The sequence below is a fragment of the Diceros bicornis genome, chromosome 22 (assembly GCF_020826845.1).
Source record: "Diceros bicornis minor isolate mBicDic1 chromosome 22, mDicBic1.mat.cur, whole genome shotgun sequence".
NCBI classification, from domain to species: domain Eukaryota; kingdom Metazoa; phylum Chordata; class Mammalia; order Perissodactyla; family Rhinocerotidae; genus Diceros; species Diceros bicornis.
The window spans coordinates 22,908,308-22,932,724 of record NC_080761.1 but is presented as its reverse complement, the minus strand read 5'-3'; the positions used below and the strand labels follow the sequence as shown (position 1 = coordinate 22,932,724).

The window sequence follows — 24,417 nt, the reverse complement described above, 5'->3', positions numbered from 1 at the left end:
TCTGTTGTATGCATCCTGCCCTCGCATCTCTGCCGTGATTCCTAGGGAAACATGTATACGGTAAAATAAGCAGATTATAAAGTGGTTCCAAACAGAATGTCTGCTTCTACCCTTAAAGCATGTATTTACCTTACTCATCCTCTGCATTAGAAAATAAAAGTGCAGCTTATGTTCCAAAAGGACAATTCATACAAAGCAAAGTTTAAAAGTTCTGTACTTAGTGTAACCTTTCAAAGGTTTGTCTTGATTAGTATAAATTCAGACTGCTTACCCATTGACTATAAGTGACTTTTTTGTTTTCAAGTCTTTAGATGACAGATCATGCTGGAGTAGATGTGCTCTCGCTTGCATAAAGACAGCTGTGCTATGGCGTTTTTTTAATCTCAAAAGTTAACGTGATTCAAGAGAGTGGTTTTGCTAAAGAAATGGAAGCACACTCGTCATTACATTAAAAGGTAAGAAAAACAATTCTGAGAGACAGCAAGCAGAAAGGGCCCAGAGTCACTGTGTGATGCCACAGGTCAACTCACCCAGTCAGACATATGTACACCAGTGTTGAATCTTGAAAATTCTACCCCAGTCTTGGCCTTACCCTTCCCCCCACCCGCCACCCCCCACAAAAAAAAAATAGGAGAAAAAAAAGGCATTTGCCTTCCTGCCAACAGAGACAGTTCAGAGTTGCCTCTGCAAGGGGACCAAGTGTTGACTGATCTTAGGCTACAATGTGCTTTTTAAAAACAATGCAGGGAGACGAAAATCAGAATATTGGCCAAAGAACAGTGACTTCCTGTGCTGGCAGCGTGCCTCTTCTGGGGCGTAGTTTCCATGTGTCTGTCTGTTTGCTGGGAGTAGTTTTGTCTTTCTGGGGTCCATCCCTCCCTGGGTTCGGTGGGTAGCACCTCACAAAGGGTTGGCCAGAGCCTTTTTTGACCGCTTGATCATACTGGGGTGGAACTCGGTGTGACGCCGGGCGTGCTTCGTGAGGTGGTCACTCCTCATGAAGCGCTTCTCGCAGAGCGGGCAGCGGAACTGCTTCTCCCCAGTGTGGGTCCGGTAGTGGCGGGTCAGCTCATCTGAGCGGGAGAACTTTTTAAGGCAGTCTGGCCACGTGCAGGGAAAGGGCCGTTCACCTAAAAGAAGGGAATCAAGACAGGATCCAGTTTAAAGAACACAGAAGAAACACTCTGAAGGCTGGTCATGGTCAACAATCCCTATGACTCAAAGGATAAATCCTTTGTAGATGAGTGTTATGGACTGAACTGTGTGCCCTGCAATCATATGCTGAAGTCCTAACCCCTAGTACCTCAGAATGCGACCCTATTTGGAGATAGGGGCTCTAAAGAGGTAATTAAGGTTAAATGAGGTCATTAGGCTGGGCCCCAATCCAATGACTGGTGTCCTTATAAGAAGAGGAGATGAGGACCCAGACACACAGAGGAAAGCCATCTGAGGTTGCTGGGAGAAGACGGCCACCTACAAGCCTCAGGAGAAAGCAACCCTGTCGACACCTTAATCTTGGACTTCTGGCTTCCAGAACTTTGAGAAATAAATTTCTGCTGTTTAAGTCTCCCAGCCTGTGGTACTTTGTTACGGCAGCCCTAGCAGACTAACACAATGAGGAAACTGCTGAGGATCATCTTCTCTAAGCAAGTGAGCTGTGCTATTTTGTACCCACTGGATCCTCAAGAGTCTTGGAAATTATTTTTTCTGGTTTTATTCTTTGCAGTTGCTGGTTTCATGAGTTCTCTCAGAGGAATCAAAAAACTTAAGCCTTTGCTAAATTTCTTGGCATAGTAGAGATGGAAGAGAACTGAGGCATTTAGTCCAATCAACTTCCCACCTGGAACAGGTATCTCCCTTGAGCTCCTGAGTTCTGGGGCCCCCCAGCCTGTGTCTGAGCAAGTCTGGTGACAGGAAGCCTCCTATCTGGCAAGAAAGCCTGCTTGTTCTTGAAACTGGCCTTCCCGCGAAGGCCATATTTTGTCATATTGTCTTAACATTAAAAATAAGTTTGTTCCCTCTGCCACATAACAGTCCTTTAAACATCTGAAGACAGCTATCATGTCTTTCTCTAATCTTCTCTTCTCCAGACAAAACAACCCCAATTTCTTCATTATTTCTCATAAAAGAAGAATTGACATTATTCTAAAATAATAACAGCGCTAAGGGCTTCACATGCATCATCTCATTGAATTCTCACAGGACACCCCACGAGGTGGCCCATCTTACAGATGAGGAAACAGAGGCTTGGAGGGTCACATTACTTGCTCAGAGTCACACAACTGGAAAGAGCCACGAACTGACCCCTTCTATCTGACTCCAGGGCCTGTGCTCTTGGCCACTCAGCTGTCCTGCCCCTCGTGGGTCATCAGGACTTGACAGTATTTCCACATCCCTCCCCATTCTGATTGCTTTCCTCAGATTTATGCTATTGTCTTTGTGTCCCCCTTAAAACGCAGCTAAGCCCCACCCTCCAGATGTGATCAGGCTGAATCGGGGCCCCTGACCCCTGGAATGGCAGGGGAGGCCTGTGTCCACTTTGGGAGGCAGGGGAGACACACACAAGTAGAAAGGCAGATGGAACTGGCTAAGATGAGTCTTGCTTGCTCCTCTTGTGAGTGACTGCCACCTCCTGGCTTGGAGCGCCCGCCTGCCCACTCCTCATACTTTCCAAGCACAGCCCAAAGCAGCTGCTTCATAGACTGAGGACACACAGACTCCTGCTTTCCAGAGAACTCTCCAGACACTCCTTTGGTAGGTGTGAGGAGTGAACATTTTCTCACTCCTGTCCCCATCTTCCTGGAACCCAGCGAGAGGCTCAAAAGCCTGGGAGCTGTCCAGCGTGGTGCGTCTGAGTCATCCAAAAATCACCCATTCTTTCCCCAGCTTCTTCTCACCTGTGCCAGGGATGTAGGAATAACAATAACAACAAAACTAAACCTCGATCACCTTTGTGACGATCTAGACAGGACTAAGGTTTTATCTGCTGTTCTCTAAGCAGAGCAGTGGTCATCACGTCCTGTACAACTGACTTGTTCTTGTGGGAAACCCAAGGTGGGCAAAAGGAATCTGCATAGACAAATTCGCTATGAGTGGGTCTAGGTAAAAATCCTCCCTGAGCTCTGGGAAGAAAAGGCACGGCGGCAAAAGGCAATAGCAAACCAATGAATGCGAGCCCTACCCAAGGTCGATGAGCGCTAGGGTAATGAGGCATGAGCACGCTCAGTCTCCAGGAGGGCCGAAAAGAAAAAAAAGAGCTTCAAACTGAACCCTCTGAAAAACTCAACGACATGGAGTTGAAAACTACAAGTTTGCAACTTCTGTTGGCTCGAACACCATTTTTACCCAGTTCAGCAGAACTCCGAGCAAACGGTGAAATGCAGGTTGTCACAACCCAGCAAGATTGAGCTTCCCGGAGCAAGGACATCATGTCTGACCTTTGTGTGCAAGCATTTAGTAAATGCCTAAACTCGTGTGTGTGTGCGTGTGTGTACTCTGAGTCTGTTAATCCTCCAGGTCGCTCACATGACCAAAGCCTGCTCAGAAGTTCCTGGATCACTGGGGAAGATTTCTGGGCTGTACCAGAATTAGACTGCAGCAAAGTCCTCCGTAACCCCAGTGAAGTGTCTATGGAAGGAATGTTCTTTTAAACATGTTATGTTAAAACATATAAGAAGCGTTAGAATTCATACAGTGATATGCTGTAAAAAGCAAACCAAAAGACCCTGTCTGCTCTCGCCTTACTGGAGCCCTGTCTGCACTGCTTGATGATCTGGTGTCGAGGAAATGACGAAAAGGAAAAGCTCAGCGTTTTCTCAGTGCTTGTTAGGACAAAAACTCATCAGAGGTGGTTTTCTTGGAGGAGTGGTAATGTGGTTTAGCTTACTCACTGGCACATGTTTCTTTCAAGTGAGTCATGAGACGAGGTTAATTTATTTGAATGGGTCTGTGTCCACTGTGGGAAAAATGCATCGGAAGACCACTCTGCTGTATGCTAGGACTGGGAAAGAAATCAGATGGTTTAATGGAAGTGATAGTGGAAAACTGTCAGGAAGCCTGAATCAGTATAGGAGAGCTATTAAGTATTTACGCTTAGATTTACATATATTTCAAGTGTAATCAGGGTCCATTCCCATTGAATTCACTTTTAATCTGGTTTATGGCTACACTTTCTTCACTGCCCCTCATAGCTGTTATCCTGTGATTGTTCTCATTGTTTCTAATCTGGATGCTGTCACCAACCTAGCATCCTTATCCCCGAGTGCTTCAGAGAGAAGAGAGGGCCACCCACGGAGCCCAGAGCAAATCAGAGCCAAAGCAGCCTTTGTTAGACTCACATAACTTGTATAATTCAAGCTTACAGTTTCCAAGCATTTAAAAAAAGATCTACTTGGAAGTGAACTACTAGTGTAAAAGCTCCAGAATCATTTTCATTCCTCTTGAATCCCTTGGAAAAGCATTAGGAGCTTTTGGTCAATGATCCAAATTAGGGGTTAGCCAACTACAGCCCACAGGCCAAATCTGACCTGCCGTCCATTTTTGTAAAGTGCATGAGCTAAGAATGCTATAAACACCATTCTCATATTTGGTTTTTACCAAATGGTTAGAAAAAAACAAAAGAAGAACAATATTTTGTGACAGGAGAAAGCTATATGAAATTCAGATTTTCATGTCCACATACAAAGTTGTACTGGAACACAGCCATGCTCACTCGTTTATGTGTCATCGATGGCTGCTTTTTCACTACAACAGCGTCGAGTAGTTACAGCAGAGATCGTGTGGCCCACAAAGCCTAAAATATTTACTATCTGGTCCTTTATGGAAAGTTGGCCAACCCCTGATCTCAATCTGAAGATGTGAACTTCTACTTGGTGTACACCAGAGTTTGTAAATCCAAATGTGTTCAGGACCCAGACATGTAATAAAAATGGGTGAAATGCCAGGTGTATTAGATCACGGGCTGAGGTGGAATTCACGGCCAACTGCAGAGTACTCTCCCACTGAAAGGCATTCAAATTCCACACTTTATAAAGCACTGTGCCAGCCAAGCAGCGTGTGTGCAGGGGGACCTGGATTCTTCTTGGGAACTTACAATGTGCAGCCCTTTGAAATCATCCACATCTTTAACCCAGCGGAGAGTTCACATACAACCTACTACAGGATACATTTCAGCATATTGGTTAATGATAGACACATAGTATCCTCTAGAAAATGATACATACTTTGCACCTAAGAAAGTCTGGAATGGGGAAATCATACGTAGAGAAGGAAAGAATTTAAGGCTGAGTGGGACCAGAGATGACACACAGAGGGAAAGAGAGGCTTTAGAGAGGCTGTGGCTTGCCCTTCATCCTGCAGTCAGGGGCAAATCAGTCAGGCGCTTTCTTTCAGCCCAGGGCCCAAAACGAATGGTTAACCTTCTGCAGACTGAACAAATCATGTGGCAAAGCAACTATCAATTAAAGAATATTTAAACTTGTCTTTAGTATTAATGAGAGAGTTACCATCCTCCTGGAGACATGTACTAGTGCTTTATTTCTGGCCTTCACAGGAAAACACACCCAGAGGCAGTGACACAATAAACTCCGCTTAACTAGAGCAGAGATGTTAACAGCACAAGTTTCCCTGCGCTCTCATTATTTATAAACCACTCCCCTCCCCTTTCAGCAACAAGCTAAGCACCTCTTGCTGACAGACTCAGCTCAGAGAATAAAATAAACTTGACCAAAACGGCTACTGAACACGGCACCAAATGTGTACAGGCTTTCTCTGCAGAGACAGGTCAGGCCTCCAGACGTCTCCTGGGCCTCCAGTGGGTTCAAGGGAAGTGGAGTGGGGCCTGCAGGCTGTGTGCCTGCTTACTTAGCACAAAAGACAGCTCATCGCTTTTGAGAAGGAAGCTCCACTCCACCTGGTCATTAGTTGACGATGCCAAGGGAAGCCTATTCTCGGTAAAGTCTTGAAATGAATGGTGGTGAGTTCTCCATACAGAGGGAGGAAGAGGACATGTGCGGGGCAGGCATGGGGCTTGCTAACTGGATAGACCCAAGCCTGTCTAGGCTCCCCTGAGTTCCTGCCACTGAGGCCCTGGCCTGGGGTGAGGGAGGCCCAGGCTCTCAATACTCCCCCTTTCCCACCTGGTTCTTTTCACCTTCCCGTCCACAATCCCACCAAAGGGCCTAACCTTAATCGAGGCAAGAAGGTTAAAAATACAAACTCTGAAGCTTCCATTGCTTCTAGCAAAAGTAACCCAATCTAGTAAAACAAATCTAAGGGAATTAGGCCTCCTTTTCAGAAATGAACTCTAAAAATGCCAATTAAGAATCACAGTTTCTCGCAGATGTACAAAATCAAGGCTGCTTCTTGAGGAAAAATATTGTTTTTTGATTGCAAAAAAGCAACTATTCTGGAGATAAAGAGATAATTTGATATTAGAAAATTATATTGATATTATTCCCCATTTTAACAGGCTAATATGCCCGCCTCCACCCTTGCACCCCCAGCCCCCTACACATATCTTGCCTTGACAAATGCAAAATAGTATTTGATCAAATTCAACATCCAAATTTCATAAAAGCTTTTAGGAAAATAGAAGAATAGTTCCTTAACAGGATAAAAAATATAGATCTGAAACTTTTCCCCAGCAAAGTCAATAGTAAAATAAAGGTAGCATTCCCACCAAAGTGAAGCTCAAGGCATGAACAGAAGCCCACCCTCATCACTGCAGCTATTTAATATTGTTCAAGAAATGCCAGTCAGCGCAATTAGATGACAAAATAAGATGTACATCACGGGAAGGAGGAGGTGAGATAAGAATTATTTGCAGTTGATACAACTTTCTATTTGGAAAGTCTAAGATAAATAACTGAAAAACTAATATAAATCAAAAATGCATTCACAGGTCTAAGTATACAAAAGAACAGTGGTTTTCTTATATGCCAACCACAGCCAGTCAGGATAAGCCTAACAATAGAAGTTCAGGACCTGTGTGAAGACAATCATAAAACCCTGAGAGAAAAGAAAATGAATAAATGGAACGTTTCCCATGTTCTTAGATGGTAAGACTCAGTGGTGTGAATATGTTAATTCTGTACAAATTCCCTATGAAATTAACACACGCCATAGAAATTCTTTTTTCTTGAACTTGACAAAATTATTGTAAAGTTCATTTGGAAGAATAAATGCTCAACTTGCCAAGAAAATTTTGCAATAGAACAATAATAAGTGAGCACTTGCAACACCAGTTATTAAAATGTATGATTAAAGCTGCAATAATTAAGATAGTGTGACACCAGCACAGGAAAAGGCAAATCAGTGGAACAGAGTCAAGTCTGAAAATAAATCCAAGACTCTATAGGGATGGGGTATTTCAAATTAGTAAAGAAAAGGATGTTTGATTCAATAAATGGCACAGACATCTGGTAAAAATTTAAAAAAAATTAAATCTAGATCCCTACCTTATACTTTTCATGTAAATAAATTCCCAATGGGTTATATTTTTTTTACATGTAAATGTAAAAAAGATAAAACCATAAAGGTAAAAGAAAATATAGGTGAATATTTTTAGAATTCTGGAATGGGAAGAGAATTTATAAACATGAAACCAAACGCAGAATCCTATTTGAAGGATAGTTTTGAAATACATAAAAATGTTAAACTTCTGCATGGCAAGAATATATATAAGAACTAAAACAGTGAACTAATAAAGGAAATTGCAGCATATGACAAAAGGTTAAAATCTGTAATACAAAAAGGACACTTGTAAATCAAAATGAATAGCCCAATTTGCAATGACGCAAATAAGCAACTTACAAAGTAAGAAATACTAATGGCTAATAAATAAATATATGAAAATATATTCAATCTCACAAGTAATGAAAACATGACAATTAAGACATCAACAAAATATATATCAGGCTGGGGAAAACATTAAAAAATATGTTCACACTTATCATTGGTGGAGGCATGAGGGGACAGGCCCTCTACTGCATGAGTGGGATGTATAACCGATCCAAGACCATTTGGCAATACGCTCTTCTAGGAATTATTTTTGGTAATAATTAGATAGGAACACAGAATATACAGGGATACCAGCATTGTTTACAAGAGCTAAAACTTGGTAACAACTTAAATGTCTAACAATAAAGAACTGGTTTAAGAGTTATAGTGTATCTAATATGGTGGAATAATATGCACCTGTTAAAAAGGTACTAGATTGTTACATAATGAAATGGAAAGATGTTAGCAATACGCCGTTAAGTGGAAAGAGCAGTGTATGATCTGCCGTGTATGTGTGTGAACATCCTGGAAGAATATATACAAAATACGAACAGTAGTTACCTACAGGTGAGGGGATAAAGAGTAACTTCTAATTTTTTCTGTAATTTCCCCCTATATTTCCTGATTTTTTTTAAACAGTAAGTACACATTTCTTTTATAATGAAAAAAGTTGTAACAGTTATTTTCACATTTGAAAAAAATCTTACTGTAAACAAAGGAAACAATGACGCGTTTGAGTTTAAATTTTTCCACAAATGGGTTGATCAAGAATATAGTCCACTGGAGGATGGGGAGGAGGATTTACTTTCTGTTGAGAAATTACTGGAACACTCCAGTGTCCAATACCAAAGAAAAAAGAAGAATCATTCTGTTTCTTTCTCAAATTGCTAGAAAGTGAGGAACTTTTGGAACAAACTACATCTGTTTTCTCACTTCTCCTCCACCTTCTCCTCTCCTACTTTTTCCATATGTGAAAGGAGAATGTCCCTAGAAGAACGGACAGAATCTCCCTTCAGATGTGGAGTTACACAGACAGTAATGGCAGGGCTGCCCCACAGCGGTGTCGTTAGGAAGCAGGGAGAGAGAGAGTGTGCAGACATGCAATGCAAAGTCCAATGTAGTGTTCCCCACGGACAAGGCTGGTAGGGCACATGTCCATCCAGACCTGCCCCGACCCCAGGCCTCTGGCACCCCATTGTCCATTATTGTGGGTCCTCATTCCCCGCGGGAAAGCAACATTGACTTGCAGGCACAAAACGTGAGCCACTGCTTTATTGTTTTTTATTTCCATTCTCCTCAAGTGCAGAACCACTCAGGCCGTTGACAGAAGTGGTGTGCAGGCCATCTCTGGGTACAGACAATTCTACATTTCCCTGCATAAATCATTCTGATTAATGTCGGACTCAAAAATCAAAAAATCAAAAGCCTCGTTTGCCAGAAATATTGCTACATGTGTAGATGCTCTGAAAGAATAAAAATGTTCTCGATAGGCTTTGGAAGAAGAATCTTGCCTAAATGCCATCACATTACCCTTTGCTCCTGGCCTCTCTCTCTGAATCCTTCTCGTGATTCAGTTTCCTTTTATATTTTATTTGTTGATCTAACAAAGTCACTGTAGAGTTTGGATGTGAGATCTTACTTCCTGGTCCCTGTGTTTATCTGTGGAAAGCAGCTTGTCCCACATTTTAGGTTCTGAACCGGGAAGTGGGTGTGTCTGTAACATTTGCCACGCAGCACTTCCTCACTGGAAGCTGGTGTCTAGGAGGCAAGGCTGTCTGAATATTGCTTGCACATACCCAACCTCCACTGATCTGTGAGACGGCGCATGTGCCAGGACCTCATCAGTAAAGACGGCAGATAATAGATTCTTGACTCCTTAGGTTCTCAACCCAGCAAGAGATATGCCTTGATGTCTCAGTTAGATGACCTGCACCTCAGCAACACTGAAACGACAGAGAGGTGAAGTGACCTCCCCACATCCCACAGCTAGGCCCAGGCCCAGAGTAGCCCATTCCCATGCCTGCGTCCTTCCTGCCATCCCAGACTATGCTGCTTCTGTCCAGTTATTTGTGGGAAAAAGAAATAGTAAATAAACAACCTACTAGGCACTAAACATTGAACAGGATATAAATGTTTGATGGCAAAACTATCCTGAGAACTAAGATTCTTTGAATCTTTGCATTTTGGGTGATTTTTTAAAACCATCTAATTCAAACCTGTCCTGTGTCACATGAAGCCGACTCAGAGATGACTTGCCCAAGGACACCCTTTGATTGGAACCGTTTTTCAAATTCCTCTGTCAGTGTTGAGCAGAAAACAAGAGTAGATGTGAAAGAGCAAAGGCCCTAACTCGAGGTAGAGAGAGCCTTTTACAGTGGGTTTTTCTAATTCTTACTCCCAGGCCCTTCTTTCCATATGCGTTGCGTCGGGGAGCGCAGAGTGAGTTTAAAACAAATAAGTTGCTGCTCAGCTTTAAGTTTCAAAATAGAGTTGAAAAATGTAAAGCAGATCTCAAAGTCCTTAAACTCTCTTGATTTGCTAGAGCTTCCTACCAAGACCTGAGGTGTAGAGAGAGACTGGAGGGGCTGTGTGTACAGAAGAGATGTGGAGGTCTCTAAGATGTGTACTCTCCTTTTAGAAACAGGCAGTCCCGGAGAAGTGGCCACTGTCGCCTGGCCCCCCCCCCCCCCCGCATGCCTAGGGTCTGTATGAGCCCCTCTAGGGAAGTCCCCACACACGCCAGGGCCCCTGAGGATCTGGGTAGGCGCGGCTGGGAGAAGGGTCTCAGCGCACGCTTCACACTTTTCCACCTTTCCAAATGTAAGGTGGGGACAGAGACTGTGTGTTCCTGAGCCCAAGACCATGCAGTTGGGAGAATGCCACAGGAGGACTGAGTCACAGAGTGCAAGGATCTACCTCCTGGATCCACTGTGCAGAGGCCCCCTACAGCAGAGGCTGCCAGCGCGTGAGGACCAAGACCCAGGCAGCAGGGACCACCAAGGTCAGAGGATGGCATGCTACGTGGACAGCCCTCCCATGATGCCAAAAGAAGAGGTGAGCCTCTTGCCCACCAAATAATAGATCACTCCCAGGAGAAAGAAAGGCAAAGGGAGAGCTCTGATTTTGCAAACATTTACCCAAAGGAAAACACAACTGAATACAGAAGAGACTGAGAGACCCTGAATTGCCAAGATAAAGTTTTTCCACCCACAGCAGAAATGGGTGGAGTGGGGGGCTCGAGAACTCAGTTAGTTCTGGTTATGGACAGTTACCTCTTTGCACACCCCAGGTTTGTGACCGCCAGGAAATTCTTACCCAATGCACACAGTTGCTTTACAAGGGCTACTGAGACTTTTGGCATCCTTAGCGAACGCAAGGATAACCTCTCCATTTGTGCACCTAAGTGAAATTCTATGGAGCACCCACAGCTTCCAGGCTGGGGGCAACTGCTATCCAGAGAACTAAAGCCTTTGGCTCAGGAAAGACAATGGGCAAAAGAGGAAAACACAGGAGTCGAGACTGTTGTCTGCTTTAGTAAGCGGCTACTCTGTAGCCAGGTTGTGGTACTCATAATGATTCAGAGTGACTAGCGATGCTACTCCAGCACGTGTTTCCAGCTTTTTCTCTCTGGGCTCAACCTCTGTACACTGCTGGCACAGAGTAAGGCTGTGATGGCCATAGATCCTACTCACACATGCCACGTGGGCCACCATCAAATAGTTTTTCAAGCTTTAACAGAGTGAGCCACTAATTCATATGGCCTGGTGTTTGTCACCAAAGACCACGAGGAATGGCAGGGCTGAGCTGTCCAACCTTCACCAAACACCCCCCTGCCTGACTCCCCCAGGCATTTCTGGGCAGAGTTTCGATATTTGGGAGCAGGCAGGACATTGAGAACAAATGATTCAGGTTGGAAGAGCACAGCCTATGTTTCTTTCTGGGAACCTCGCTTCAGTGGGATAATGCTCACCAGACAAGCACTTCGTGGCTGGCCATGAGGATGATTTACATCACGAAAGAGGGAAAGCCAGCTGTTTGGTTGTCATTCTGCTTATTTTCATTAAAATGGCAATGGTACAAAACTACTGTAGAATTATGGCAGCATAGCGATTTAAGTCATTTTAATGCGTTTTTGCAAGTTATTTTTAAGATCTAATTTTTGCCTCTAATGATGTATTATGGTGTTTTTATTGGGCATTATGCACACTGAATAGACTTCTGAAACCCAATGGGAACTGCCATATGAGAAGTTCATCTTTGTAAAGTGAAGGCTTGATCTATTAGCACATGGGGTGACAAACATTTATGTAAACACAACTCCTTTCTCTGGGCATCTAAATGGACGGACAATTGGGATTAAGACCAAGTGAATGGTGCTGCTGATCACATTGCTGCTGTTATCCTTGTTCCACGTGAGACTTTTGGTCCTGGCTTCTAGAACATCCAGTGAGAAGGGCCTATGGGTATGTGCTTAAGCACAAGAAAAATATGTTGAAATAATCTATGTTCTACAAAGACCATTTAGTCCATGCACTTGTGGCCTATCTTTTAGGCTGAACTCCAGAGACAGTTCAGAGCTCTTTCTCTTCATGAGGAGAAAAATATGGAGGAAAAAATGTTGCCATATTGATTTGTTGCTCATTTTGTCAAACTCTGCTCTTTGGAACATCCTGTTTATAGTTCTAAATGGGCAGAGAGAGTGACAGCAGTTGGTTTTGCCTGTGTGGCATCCATTCACTCTTTTAGGTAATAAATGAAACACCATGAATTTCCTTTTGGAAACCACCCCTTCCCCACTCTGAGTCTATTTCAGAGGGGTGACCCCACCACCCCAGACTCAGAAGTTGGATGTGACTCAGCCATGCCTCAGTGAGTGCAAGGACAGGCACACAATTCTAACTCAGTCATGAAGCTTGAGGCCTGACATTTTCACTGGAATCAATGCGAATGGGGAACCGCCTTTCCACAGGGCTTGCTGACTTGGCAGGATGGGAGTCTGGGACTGCTGGCAGCCATCTTACCACCATTCAGAGACAGCTGCCCATGAATGAAGCCAAAGCAAAGGACAAGCAAAGCTGAGCTGGGAGAGAGGCAGACACCGAGTACTCATATCCAGAGACACCTGAAACTAGAGCTACCCCAGATGTGCTGGTAATCTGAACCAATCAAGTTCTATTTTTTATTAAGCCAGTCCGAGTTTGGATTCTGATGCTCACAACCAAGAGTCCTGACTAACACAGACGTGGACCCAGAACTGTGGTCTTTTTCAATTGGAAGGAAGCAGGTTCTGGATAACTACTGGAAAATACAGGATAGGTTTGGTCAGAGTCAGAGATGTCTGCAGATATTCCCAACCAAGCTTCATAAAAACCACCATACGCCAGAGTTAGAACACAAGAGTAGAGAGCTAAAGACTGGTGGCTTTGGGGCCAAATCCAAGAGAGCCATGCAAACACAGGGTCTCTTCCCCATTGGCAGAAACCCAACGGTCGGAGTCAACAACCATTCATGCGCAACTCCAAGCACCTGGAAACATACTGGGAAAATTCCAGAGTAACCTTGGACTAAGTTAACCAACTCCAAGTCTAATTCTTCTTATAAAATAAGAATCACAGTACCGTCCTATCTTATAGAACTTCTGTGAGTTTATGTGTGACAATGTATGTAAACCATTTGGCTTGGAACTTGGCATATAACAAATGCTGAATGTTACCATTATTATTACTATTATTAACATTATTACCACTAACATTAATAATTTACTATTGTTATTACTATTATTCACAACATTCACAGTGCTTGCTATCAACATCTCGCACAGCTCTTTGCATGTAACAGTCACTCAATAAACAAATATTATTTCAATGAAGCAGCTGCTGCTGGATTAATCTGGAATTGTAAACAAAACTTCTAGCAACCTCAAGGGCTTCTGAGCAACATATGTAAATTATTTATTTTTAATTATAATACTCAGTATATGGGAACACTGTCCTCAATGCTTTAAATAACTCATGTGAATTAAGTCTCATAACTACTCCATGAGTATATAATTACTGAGCTCCATTTTACAGATGGGAAAACTGAGGCTCAGAGAGTTCTCATAATTAGAGAATGGCGGGGGCAGGATTCAAACACAAGTCTGAAGAACCCAAAAGGTGGTGCTCTAACCACTCCACTATGGACTGCCTCCCTACTGATGGTAAACGCCTCTCCTGGAGGCCCCCCCACATTCAAGTTGCTGAGAGTGGGCTGGTCTCTTCATTGCAGGCTTTACACTTTTCTGACAGACTCTGTCTTATCCAAGTTGGTTCCCTGGACCGAGAGATGGTGAAACATTTTTTTCCTCCTCTATCTCTTCGAACAAAGAGGGTCTCTAAGATTTCTTCCAGTTCTGAAATGTCCATAATTCTCAGGCAGGATTTCTGTGCTTTTGTTCATTGCCTGCCCCACCGCTTCCCACTTTGGTTCAAGTCAGGTCCTCCGAGAGGCACTCACTTCCAAAACGACCGGGACTCGCCTTGGACAAATGTTCAAATCTTGTTTAATACAAAATACTGCTGCCTGCATTTCAAATCCTTGCCATTAATTTTGTATGGCTTAAGCTCCCATTTCTTTATTTTAATCTATTTAAATAATGTCCTCACTTTTTAAAAAGGCTCCATCAGGGGTGAATTCCATTCTCCTGTTCAAATTTGTGATCATTCTCAGTTTTGTTTTTTAAAAAAAATGTCCAAGGCCCAGTGGTCCTTCAGCTTAGATGGTGGGCTACCTGGGTCTTGCAGCTCTAGAACCTTTAGGTTTCAGATCCAGATGTTCAATTCCCTAAAAGGGAAGCCTGTGGGTACACCATCATCCACACGGGCTTTAAACACAAATGGAAATGAACGCCTCGGAAGATCCCACACATAGAAAATGGATGCAACTCCCTCCCTTAGTGGCGAAGGCGTTCTCCATGAATAATAACGTTAGTCCTATTATTTGCTAAGGGGACGGCTAGAGGCCGGGATAAGACAAATGTTTACTCTCGGCCTTAATGCACCAAAAAGGTATTAAAGCTTCAGGAGGGCTCCAGGAGGGGAGGAGTCGGAAATCTCACAGGCGCGGCCCAGGCGGCTGCACAGCGCTGCTCCCGTCCAGAAAGGGCAGAGCTCCCTGGGGCTGACTGCACCTCTGCCCTTTCAGTTGGTTAATTTGAAGCAGCTCTTTAAATCAAGGTAAAAAAAAATGTCAACCACAGATTGAGATCCTCAGGAGACCATGGGGGAAAGAATTCAAACCAAAGAGTTGCAAAGAATTCACAACGAAGGAAGATCTCCACGCTTCATCTTCAGAGGACCGGGTGCCTTCACTGCACTGCTGAGGACGGAGGCTCTGAGAGACTCCACAAGATGTCCTGTCACCTGCTTGTCAAGGCAGGGAGCCAGCTTTTGAACGCTGGTGGCGCCCTTCCAAATCCTCCAAGGCCCTCCCAATGCTTAAACCAAACAATCCCCGTCTATCCGAGAGGGTGGGCATATGAATTTTTTACAGACAAAATGATGGACGTGATGACCTCTCAAGGTCACTTCCAACCTCCAGTTCTATTCTTTGGAGAGTAACAACTGCTGCACCAAGTGCTCGAGTTAGGCCTAGGCCTGCGACTAACTTCCCAACAAAAAGAGGGGCGGAGCCAGAGACAGGATTGCTCAAAGACCACTGCAGAGGATCCCATTTCTTTCCCTTTTTAACCATCTGGGGTTTTTTTTTTCCCTTCCTTTGGCCCCTCCTTTTTGCGTGTGTTGCATAGAAACAGAAAGTGCCTTTGTACCAATTACTAGGCACTAATTTACTCTCTTCAGTGGGCACAGGGCTTGCTGGAGAAACATTAGGAAAAGGTGGGAGGGTCGGATGTGGGGGAGGTTTCCAGCAGCAGAGGCCTGGAATGCCGCAAGCTTTTTCTCCAAGTCTGGGAACAGCTAAGAGGAGGGGGAAAAAAAGCCTGGAAAATTTGGAAGTCAAGACTAACGAAAATGATAAGGCTGTTTTTTTTTTTTTTCTTTTTAAATCAAGAATGCTAATAATTACAAGGCATTCAGAAATCAAATTCGTGGGCCAGAAAGCCAACTCTAACCAGGGCAAGTCAGCTTGTTTCAGGGGCTCCTGGAAGGGTGAATATCGGGAAATCATCCGCCCACTTTTCTTCTCAATGAACTTATTAAGGAAGCCCGTTGTCAGCCACTTTCCCAATCTGTCATATGATGTTTCTCTCTGGGAAGTTCAATCTGGGAATTTCCCACAAATGTTGCAGAATGACTAGGTCTTGGGATAAGCATCAGTAATTGAGACAGGAATGTAAATCTGACCCTTGTGTTCAGAAGTCCAAGAATTCATTTCCCTCAGCTACATCTTTGCGTCTGAGGGTAATGGGATGTTACTATCAAAACGGCCCTGTGTTTACTCCTGTACCTCCCTCTCCGACCTGGGCCCCACGTGCACCCCTCCCCTCTCTCTTCTCACCATTCACAGAAGATCTGAGAGGAAAATCAAGGGAAACAGTGTTTTCACTCTGTAATTCTACTCCACTTGTATTTTCTGTGGTGAAACAGTCATCCTGCCAGCAGTAGAAGCTTTTCTAAGGCAACCCCACTTTGTCTTTGCTGGGGCAGCTAGATAAGAGGATGACGAAGGACGAGGGAGAAGGGAGGAAGAACAGCAACTGGTCCTTCCTACCTCTGGAACTAGGAATAGAGAGCTGTTGGGTCCCCCGACAGGCCTCAATGCCCAGGGTGGGATTTCAGCAGCCGGGTGGGTTGCAACCAGCTGTCTGGGCCATCTTTCCTTGGAATCAAGGGAGTTTTAGCCTCTTGTAAGAAACCAGAAGCAAACCCTATGGAACATCACGGCAGCTCTTAGAAACCTATCTTCCTCTACAGCTAGAGGCCATTTGCAGCCCTTTGCTCTCTTCCTGACTGTAGATTGTTATTTTTTCCTGACAAGATACATGAGACTGTGTCTAGACAGTCTCTGGGGGGTGGAGTGGGGTGGTATCGCCCTCAAGGGGGCAAAAGTTGGATCTTTGGTGTGAAAGAAGTCTTAGCTATCACAATGGCATGCGGCCTCCTAAAGGGGCACAGAACATAAACAGCTCTACAGTATATCTGTGCTAATAAAATGGCATGGGGTGGAGGACAGCTACGGGAAAAAAACCTCTAAAGTCTCCTTAGGGAAAGAAAATGAAAAAAACAGGTAGAAAACGATCTGTGCAAGCCCCACTCAGGCTTAGCTGGAAATGTATCTTGGACGAAGCAGGCCAGATTATGAAACACCATTCCACGTCACACTGGGGAGCCCTCTGGAGAGAAGAATGGGACAGAGAGAATGTCTTCTTCAGGATCAAGGCACAGGGCCTCCCTTCTTCTCAGGAAGAGAAGAGGAAGTGGTCAAGACCAGCAGGGGCTAATTAACGGGCTGCCCCGAGGCCACTTCTGAGCTGAAGCCCCTAGTCTAGGGCCTGCGGCCAAAGCAAGACTTTGTCCTGTCCCCGACCCATGCCTCCTGGAAAATGGAAGTGGGTCCTTCTCACACCTCTGATGACCCTAGACTGTCCTGAACCAAATAGTTGCCTCCAAAGCTCTCTGCAGTAATCAAGACAGAAAAGTGCAAGAGGCACAGAGCAGGCCTGGTACCTGTACAAGCAAAATTTTAAAACTTGTCTCAGCTAAGGAACATCCCTCTTGAGTTAGGGTTGGCCAGTGATGGACATTCCTAGAGAGGCTGGAAAATCGGTGTCCCGTATTAGAGGATAGCTTCCACTGTGGCGGTGGGGCTGTCGGGCCCTTCCCCCAGATATTCTAAGTATCCCAGGGAAATGTGCCAACAGGGTAAGAGAAACAGAAGAAGCCACTCTTGGGGTTCTATGGCTCTTGTCTCTCCTTGTTTTACATGACATTCCTCCTGCCCTATTAAAAAAAAACTATTGTTTTTAAATTTTCTTATCTATAGAACTGGGGTGTGATGGATGGGATTTAGGGCTTTCCGATTTTCAGAATCCTATAACTAGTGTCATCAAACTCAACCCATTGTCACCACTTGAGCACAGCTGACTTAACACCCTCCAAAAAGAGAGTAAAATTGCAGCTGGCATGGAAATAAGGCCTAAGGTTTCCATCACTGGGATGTCGACCTAGCAGGACTCTACGTCAGCTCGTTCTGATGCCTTTTGATCTGGAATTTAGATGTAGTTGTCTCCTTCCCCAAAAGATACCCCCCACTCCCTCCCAATATACTTATACTCTCTGTGCAGGGTGACCACAAAGTCAGGAAACTTAGGATACACTTAAAGTTGGTTGCAGTTTCAAATAACATGCTCGATACGTTTTCAGACAAAGTACTCCAATGGGTCTAACTGTTAATCTGAAACATTACAATAAATATACTCCAAAGTGTCTAAAATGTCTAGAAACGGAAAAGAGTGTATTTATTGTACTTTTTCAGATTAACCATGAATCCACTGCTTAAACTTTAGAGCCACAACACCTGAGATTATCTGATTTAGAGGCTGAAGAAAAACAAATTGAGCATAGTGTTGGAAAATGTAAACTAATGTACTGCTTAAAAATGAGTTTATCCTGTGTTTCCTGATTTTGAGGACATGTTGTCTGTTACACACAAACTGTAAGATCCCAGCACTTCTTGAGGGCCTGCTGTGTGTAGAATTCTTGTCTTTGCACAAGAACCTATGAGGTATGATAGTACCTTATCTTATGGATTAAGAAACTAAGGCTCAAACAAAGAAGAGGTTGCAAATTTAAATGCCAAGAGATCACGTAAATGATTAAAATAAGAGACACTGTCCCACATACAGAGTGATCAGTTCAAGCCAATTGTTCCCAGGCAGGAATTCAGGCCCAGTATTGCCAGATCGTTCAATTTTTCCAGAGAAGCCAGAAATCTGGATTTGTGTCGAAATCTTCTGATTTTTAGATGTTGGTAACTAATTAAACTTTTATACGCCCTGTGTTGGCCAAACAAATCTGCAAAGCAAATTCAGCAGCAGCTCTAGTTTGCAAATGCTGAATTCAAGTAACTTGCTCAAGGTGTCAAGCAAGTTGTGTTTCCCACAAGTGGGAAACAGCAGGACAAATTAGAACCCAGCATAGTCCGCCTCAAAAGCGTCTTTTCTCTTAGGACACTACATATATAGCTGCACTGAATTAAAGGCGATTTTGTTTAAATGACTCAACTTCTACAGCCTCTGGTTCTCTGGAAGTGGCAGCTGTATGAGGATCTAGGAAGAGGTGAGCAAGCAGCAGGAGGAATTCTTGTTGGACCGCATTGAGTAGGGGGGTGTGGCTGGCATTTTAGGTCTTAAAATCTTCACAGAATGCAGACATTCCAACTGCTATCCCTGGTCCACCTTCTGGATTTAATACCAGCAAAAAGAAAATCAGGAAGCTCCTTACCCCACCCCAAAGACAATCTAACTCAAAGCTGTATCTGAAACTTCCAAATGCATGAAACCTCCTACAAGCCCCTTACGTAGTACCCTTTGCACATACCTTCTCTAGCAGGACTACGCTAAGACGGGAGACAGTATTTACAGAGGCTGAGGTTTTTGTTCAACCATGTCCTAGGATTACAGAGCCCCAGGCCATAAATAAGACACCTGAAATCACCATATCGCTAATTTCAAAAGACTGTAGCATTTAAAACGAGATTAACATTTCACTTCGTTTTCCACTCTTGACTGTGTAAAAGGTTCTCCTGAAACAGCTGAACCGACTTGCCTCATGGAGAATTGAAGAGCACCACGCATGCACGCACACATGAGCAGCCCTTTCTATAAATGCCCGAGAAAATCACTCAGCCGAACGGTCCAGAAAGCTGGGAATCTTTTTTCTGAGTTGGACAGACTCAGGTAGCTGACACAGAGGCACTGCAGGCCTCCCCAGCTGCACGACTGGGCAGCTCCCTGAAGGAGAAAGTGCCTTTGCTCAAGGTGGAGTGGGTGTCGATGGGAACAACTGTACTCCGGGAACATGGCTGACGCGGCCGGGCCCGCCCTACAGCTGTGGGTGAGTAACACCCTGCGTTAATATACCCCTACTTCACCCCTAGGAGTCACGCTAAAGGTCACATCCCCCAATTCAACAACCTTACAGATACAAACTTTAAAACGTGCTATTTTATGGCAGCCTCGATGACAACCCCAAACAGAACCTGATTTTACATTAACCACCGAGGAAATTCAGCTTTACTCCTGTGCCAAGCAGCCACCTCCACTAGAAGCACTTTCCAAAGGAAATAAAATATGAGATGCAGTTACGTGGCCATTCTTTGAAAAAGCAAAACCAAACCAAACCACCCAATTATCATTTTAAAACCACAGGCCCAGGGCCTCATCTTAAAATTACAACAATTACACCAAAAAACGACAATGCTTTTCCAAGTAACTCCAACAACCTCTTAAACATGATGTCATAGGACAGAAGGAAAAGGAGTTTCTTGAGAGGACCAAGTCCTGTGCTTCCTTATCAGAAGAGCAGTTGTAAAAGAACCTCACTAAAGATGGTGAGACAGCATAGCCAAATGTGAATGCTTTCTAACTTTTTCCGAGTATGTTCAACAGAACCCACAGAATTGGCTGACCACGGCCTCTGTCAGTCCCCAAAGCCCATTTTATACTGCAGATGTCTCTCTAGCCACATTCATTCGGCCAGCCCTACCTCTTGCTCTTCCTGGGAGAGACCCTTCTAGGAGGCCAACGTTCATTACCCACAGGGACCACACCTCCTCACTAACTGCCCTCTTCAGGGGTGGAGGGTGCGACCTAAGTCACGAGGAAAAAAATCAGCTCTGACATCTCTCTTCTTAAAAAAGCTAACTTGTCGTGAAGTTAACCCACCAACCATCACTTGCTCAAACTCTCCTGCTGCCTGAAGCAGTGTTATTTTAAACCTCTCTGGGGACTCTTGGCCAAATTTAAAACCACCTTGGCAAGCCCTGAAAAGTAGCAAGCACACAGCTAAATGAGTCCTTAGTCATCCCTAAAAGGTTCCACGTAAAGTGTGCCGCTTCGCGGCAACGCCACAAGAAAATCAAAAGATACGCCATTGACTTCCCCCCTGCCTGCGTCTGCCCAGGTGGGGTGGCCCCACCGTCGCCGAGTGCGGGGGTCCTGGGGGCGGGGCGGGCCCGGGGAAGGGCGGCACCACTCCCCGCGCAGCCACGCACAGGGGCTGGCGCTCAGCACTCACTCTGCCCGCCAGTTTAATGCTCTCCGTGGCTTCTAGAGGCCGAAGACAATTAAGAAGAGAGTTAGCTTGCCGTCTCTACACGGTTCAATTACATAAAGAGTAAAACAGCATCTTATCCAAAATGTTTGCACCCTTGAGGCCGAGTGTGGTGTCCTTAACGCCCAGGAACGCTGCCCGGCCAAAGGTTAACTAACCCCCGAGCTCGGTGGGAGAGGGAGACGCCGCTAACCTGTATGCACTCTGTAATGGGCTTTGAGATGGGAGGATTTTCCATAGACTTTCCCACAGCCACTGTAGGGGCACTTGTGCCTCTTTTCGGAGGCGTGTTTCCCCTTCGCAGCCACTCCAGGGTGGAGGAGGGAGAGCGGGCTGGGCGCGCTGCCAGGATCCTGTCTCTCCTCCGGGCTGTGGGAAGGACTCGACCCAGATTCGGTGGTCACGTCGCTGTCGGATCCCATATCCTCATCCGGACTCTCCAGACTGTCGCTGCACACCGAGGGGGTCTGGATGGGCCGGTACTTGTTCAGGTCCAACAAGCTCTTGGCGATGGTGACCAGCGTGCAGTAATCCTTCCAGGTGTCTCCCGGGTCACCGTGCTCCTTGGTCACCTCGCGCTCAGGTAGTCGCAGCCGCTCGGCGTCCGGAGCGCCCCCATGCTCCGGCACCGCAGCGCGGTTCGAAATGGAAACCAGACACTGGGCAGCCACGAAGTCCATATAGGCGGCCGCGGACATGGTGCGGGCGACGGCAGCCCCGGCGGCGCGGCCAAGCTTGGCGGTGGCTGCGGAGGTTCGGCTCGCCCTGCCCTGGCCTCGGACGACGAGCGCAGCGAGGCGCGGCGCGGCGGCCAAGGGGGCGGGGGCGCGGGGCGCTTCCGACTCGCAGGAGCGCCGAGGCGACCTCAGCCCCTCATCTTTACGTAACCGGCAGCGCCTCCGCACGCAGCATCCAGGGCCCCGGGCTCCGCCGCGCTGCCGCCGCTCGCCGCCGCCCGTGCCCCGCGCCGGGCGCGATCCCCCCGACGGGCGCGCCGGCTGCTCCGAGCCGGCTCCCTTGGAAAGATGCCACACGTGGCGGTCGCAAGTTTATTCGACTGAAAACGCCCCCGAGGCGCTGGGAGAGGAAACTGCAAGAGAGGTACACGCCCTCGGCCGCCTCTCCGTCGAGCCAAAGCCCCAGGACATTCACCCGATCACCCCGACGCAGGTGGCAAGGGCCGGACCCAGTGCCAGGTCTAAGAGATACTTTTCCCCCAGTCCACGGACGGCTTCGGAGCCCCTGCGCTTGCCGGTCCGCACCGTTCCGGCATTCTCTTGCTCAGTAACAATTTCGCAGAATCCCATCACGTCACAATCCAAACCCCCTCCAATTGGCCAGTGGGGAGGGTGATTCAACTCTGTTTACTTTCTCCCCCTGCCAGTCAGAACGGCCTGTCGGTGGAGAGGTGCGTCTAGAACTGAGGCGTGCGGCCAATCCGACTGTTCCGTTTCGATGCCTCGTGCTACTCCTACAGCCCCGAACGCTGACATTTAAAAGGGTAACAGCCGGGAGGCTGGGAAGAAGCAGGCGCTCATCTTCGGAAGTGCCTCTCGGTCCAGTAGCCGGTCCAGGCCTCCCGGCTCGCGTTCCAGCCTGCGGAGCTGTGGGACACACCTTCCCTAGTCGTTGCGCCCTTGCTTATGACAAAAGAGAACTTCAGGTTCGGTTTTCCAGCTCGCAAATAGTTAAGTGACTTCCTGCAAACGCTACAGTCCCAGCAACCAGCCTTCCAATCAAAAGTAAGTTGGTTGATGTCACTGACATTGGCTCAGCCAATCAGAAGGGCGTTCCGAAAGCAAGCGCTCCACACTTGTAAACGCGAGGGGCTATAGTGAAACTGAACACATCCTTGTATTTTGTGTTGTTGGTAGTAAAATTGAGATATGTATGGGAGGGCAGGGATGATGAATAAATGCCATGTGAGTCTATAATTAAACAAAAAACATCTAAATATGTCAAGCCAGTTGCCCAAGAATAAACACAAATGAGAAAGCATCAATTCGTTTTTCAGTTTTGGGATGCAGCATACTTTTGGGCATTTTAATAATTTTAATAATTTTTCCATCTAATCATTAACTATGACTAATTCATCTTAAAAATGCAGAGCTGACAAAAGTTCTGTTTTAAAGCATAGTCTTTCTACTGTTTGGCTATTCTTACACTGAAACACCCCACCTTTGCTTTTGCGATACTTCTTAATTCCTCTTGCCCTACTGCAATTTATTCTAAGCAAGTTGTTTTAGTTTTAGTTTTGAAGCTATTGTAATGCACCTGCAAATAAATGGAGACAAAATCCCTCATTTGTATAACTTCAAAAACAAAACAAAACAAAACACCATTCTTAGCTCATTTTCTTCCCCCAGACCCCCGCATGGTTATTAGGGAGGGTTGCTCTTCCCTCACTTTAGAATGGGGAGACTGAGACCCAGAGAAGTGACCGGTCTACCTTATCAGGTAGATTGTGACAGAACTCAGTTGAAACCGTAAATCTCCTGATTCCTAGCTCTTTGGGCTTTACAACAACTGAGCTCTTTGGCTTTGTCAAATATTAACTGTGCTAAACAGATTCTTAAGAACTGGAACCAGCCAGAGATCCTTAGCCATCGAATACTGTGGCATTACTGGATCAACAATTAGTAGGGGTCTTGGAGTCTGATTAACTCAGTTTGACTCTCCCTCTGAATGAAGGAGGGGGTTGTTTTCCATCTTGATAGCTGAGAAAAGAATCTAGTTCCAATGTCTCTTGCAGGAGGTGTACTGCCAGCACAACTGATTAAAAATACATTTACTTTCCTAACTGGGTGTGAGAGGTACCTGCTTTTATGTGATGCAGATCCAGTGAGGTCCAACCAGGAACCCCACTTGCTGCTAGCCTTTGTCAAGGTTTGGGAAAGTTACACCAGGTTCCTGATCTCTAAAGGAAGGGGGTCCTAAATTCACCCTCCCAGTTTGAAGGCTAGTGTAGTTTATTTTGACTTTGCTTTTGACATGGTACAGGAAGATACTGGAGTAGGCGACTACATTGGAAAGGGAAGTATAGAAAGGGAGTGCTAGTCAACCAAGAATATCGTTGTCACCATCACCATCATAGTAAGGTAGGTACATCATAGTACGTAAAAGTGAAGCCACCTTAGAGTTCTTGTATTCCAGTCCCCTTAATTTTAGATAAGAATTCACTGAAGCCCAGGGGAGTTTGCCTACTTCATGCTTTTTCTGGGACAAACTCTGTTCCCAAGGATACATGATCACTTAGAAATTGCACCTTTGCTTGCCTCTTTAAGGTCCAGCACAAATACCAGCGGGGTCTCTGGGGTCCCTATGATTACAGCCTGTATAGTCTCTGGAACTTTTGCATCGTAACTGG

General features: G+C 45.5%; 1 protein-coding gene across 1 annotated transcript; it reads right to left on the bottom strand.

Moving 5' to 3' along the window:
- Positions 1-594: 594 nt before the first annotated feature.
- Positions 595-22,701, bottom strand: KLF9 (KLF transcription factor 9). Its single transcript, XM_058565684.1, has 2 exons — positions 21,244-22,701; positions 595-1,130 (listed from the first exon to the last, which is right to left on the bottom strand). The coding sequence occupies exons 1-2, from the start codon at positions 21,746-21,748 to the stop codon at positions 901-903; spliced, it is 735 nt and encodes a 244-aa protein (XP_058421667.1). The 5' UTR covers positions 21,749-22,701; the 3' UTR covers positions 595-900.
- Positions 22,702-24,417: the final 1,716 nt, after the last annotated feature.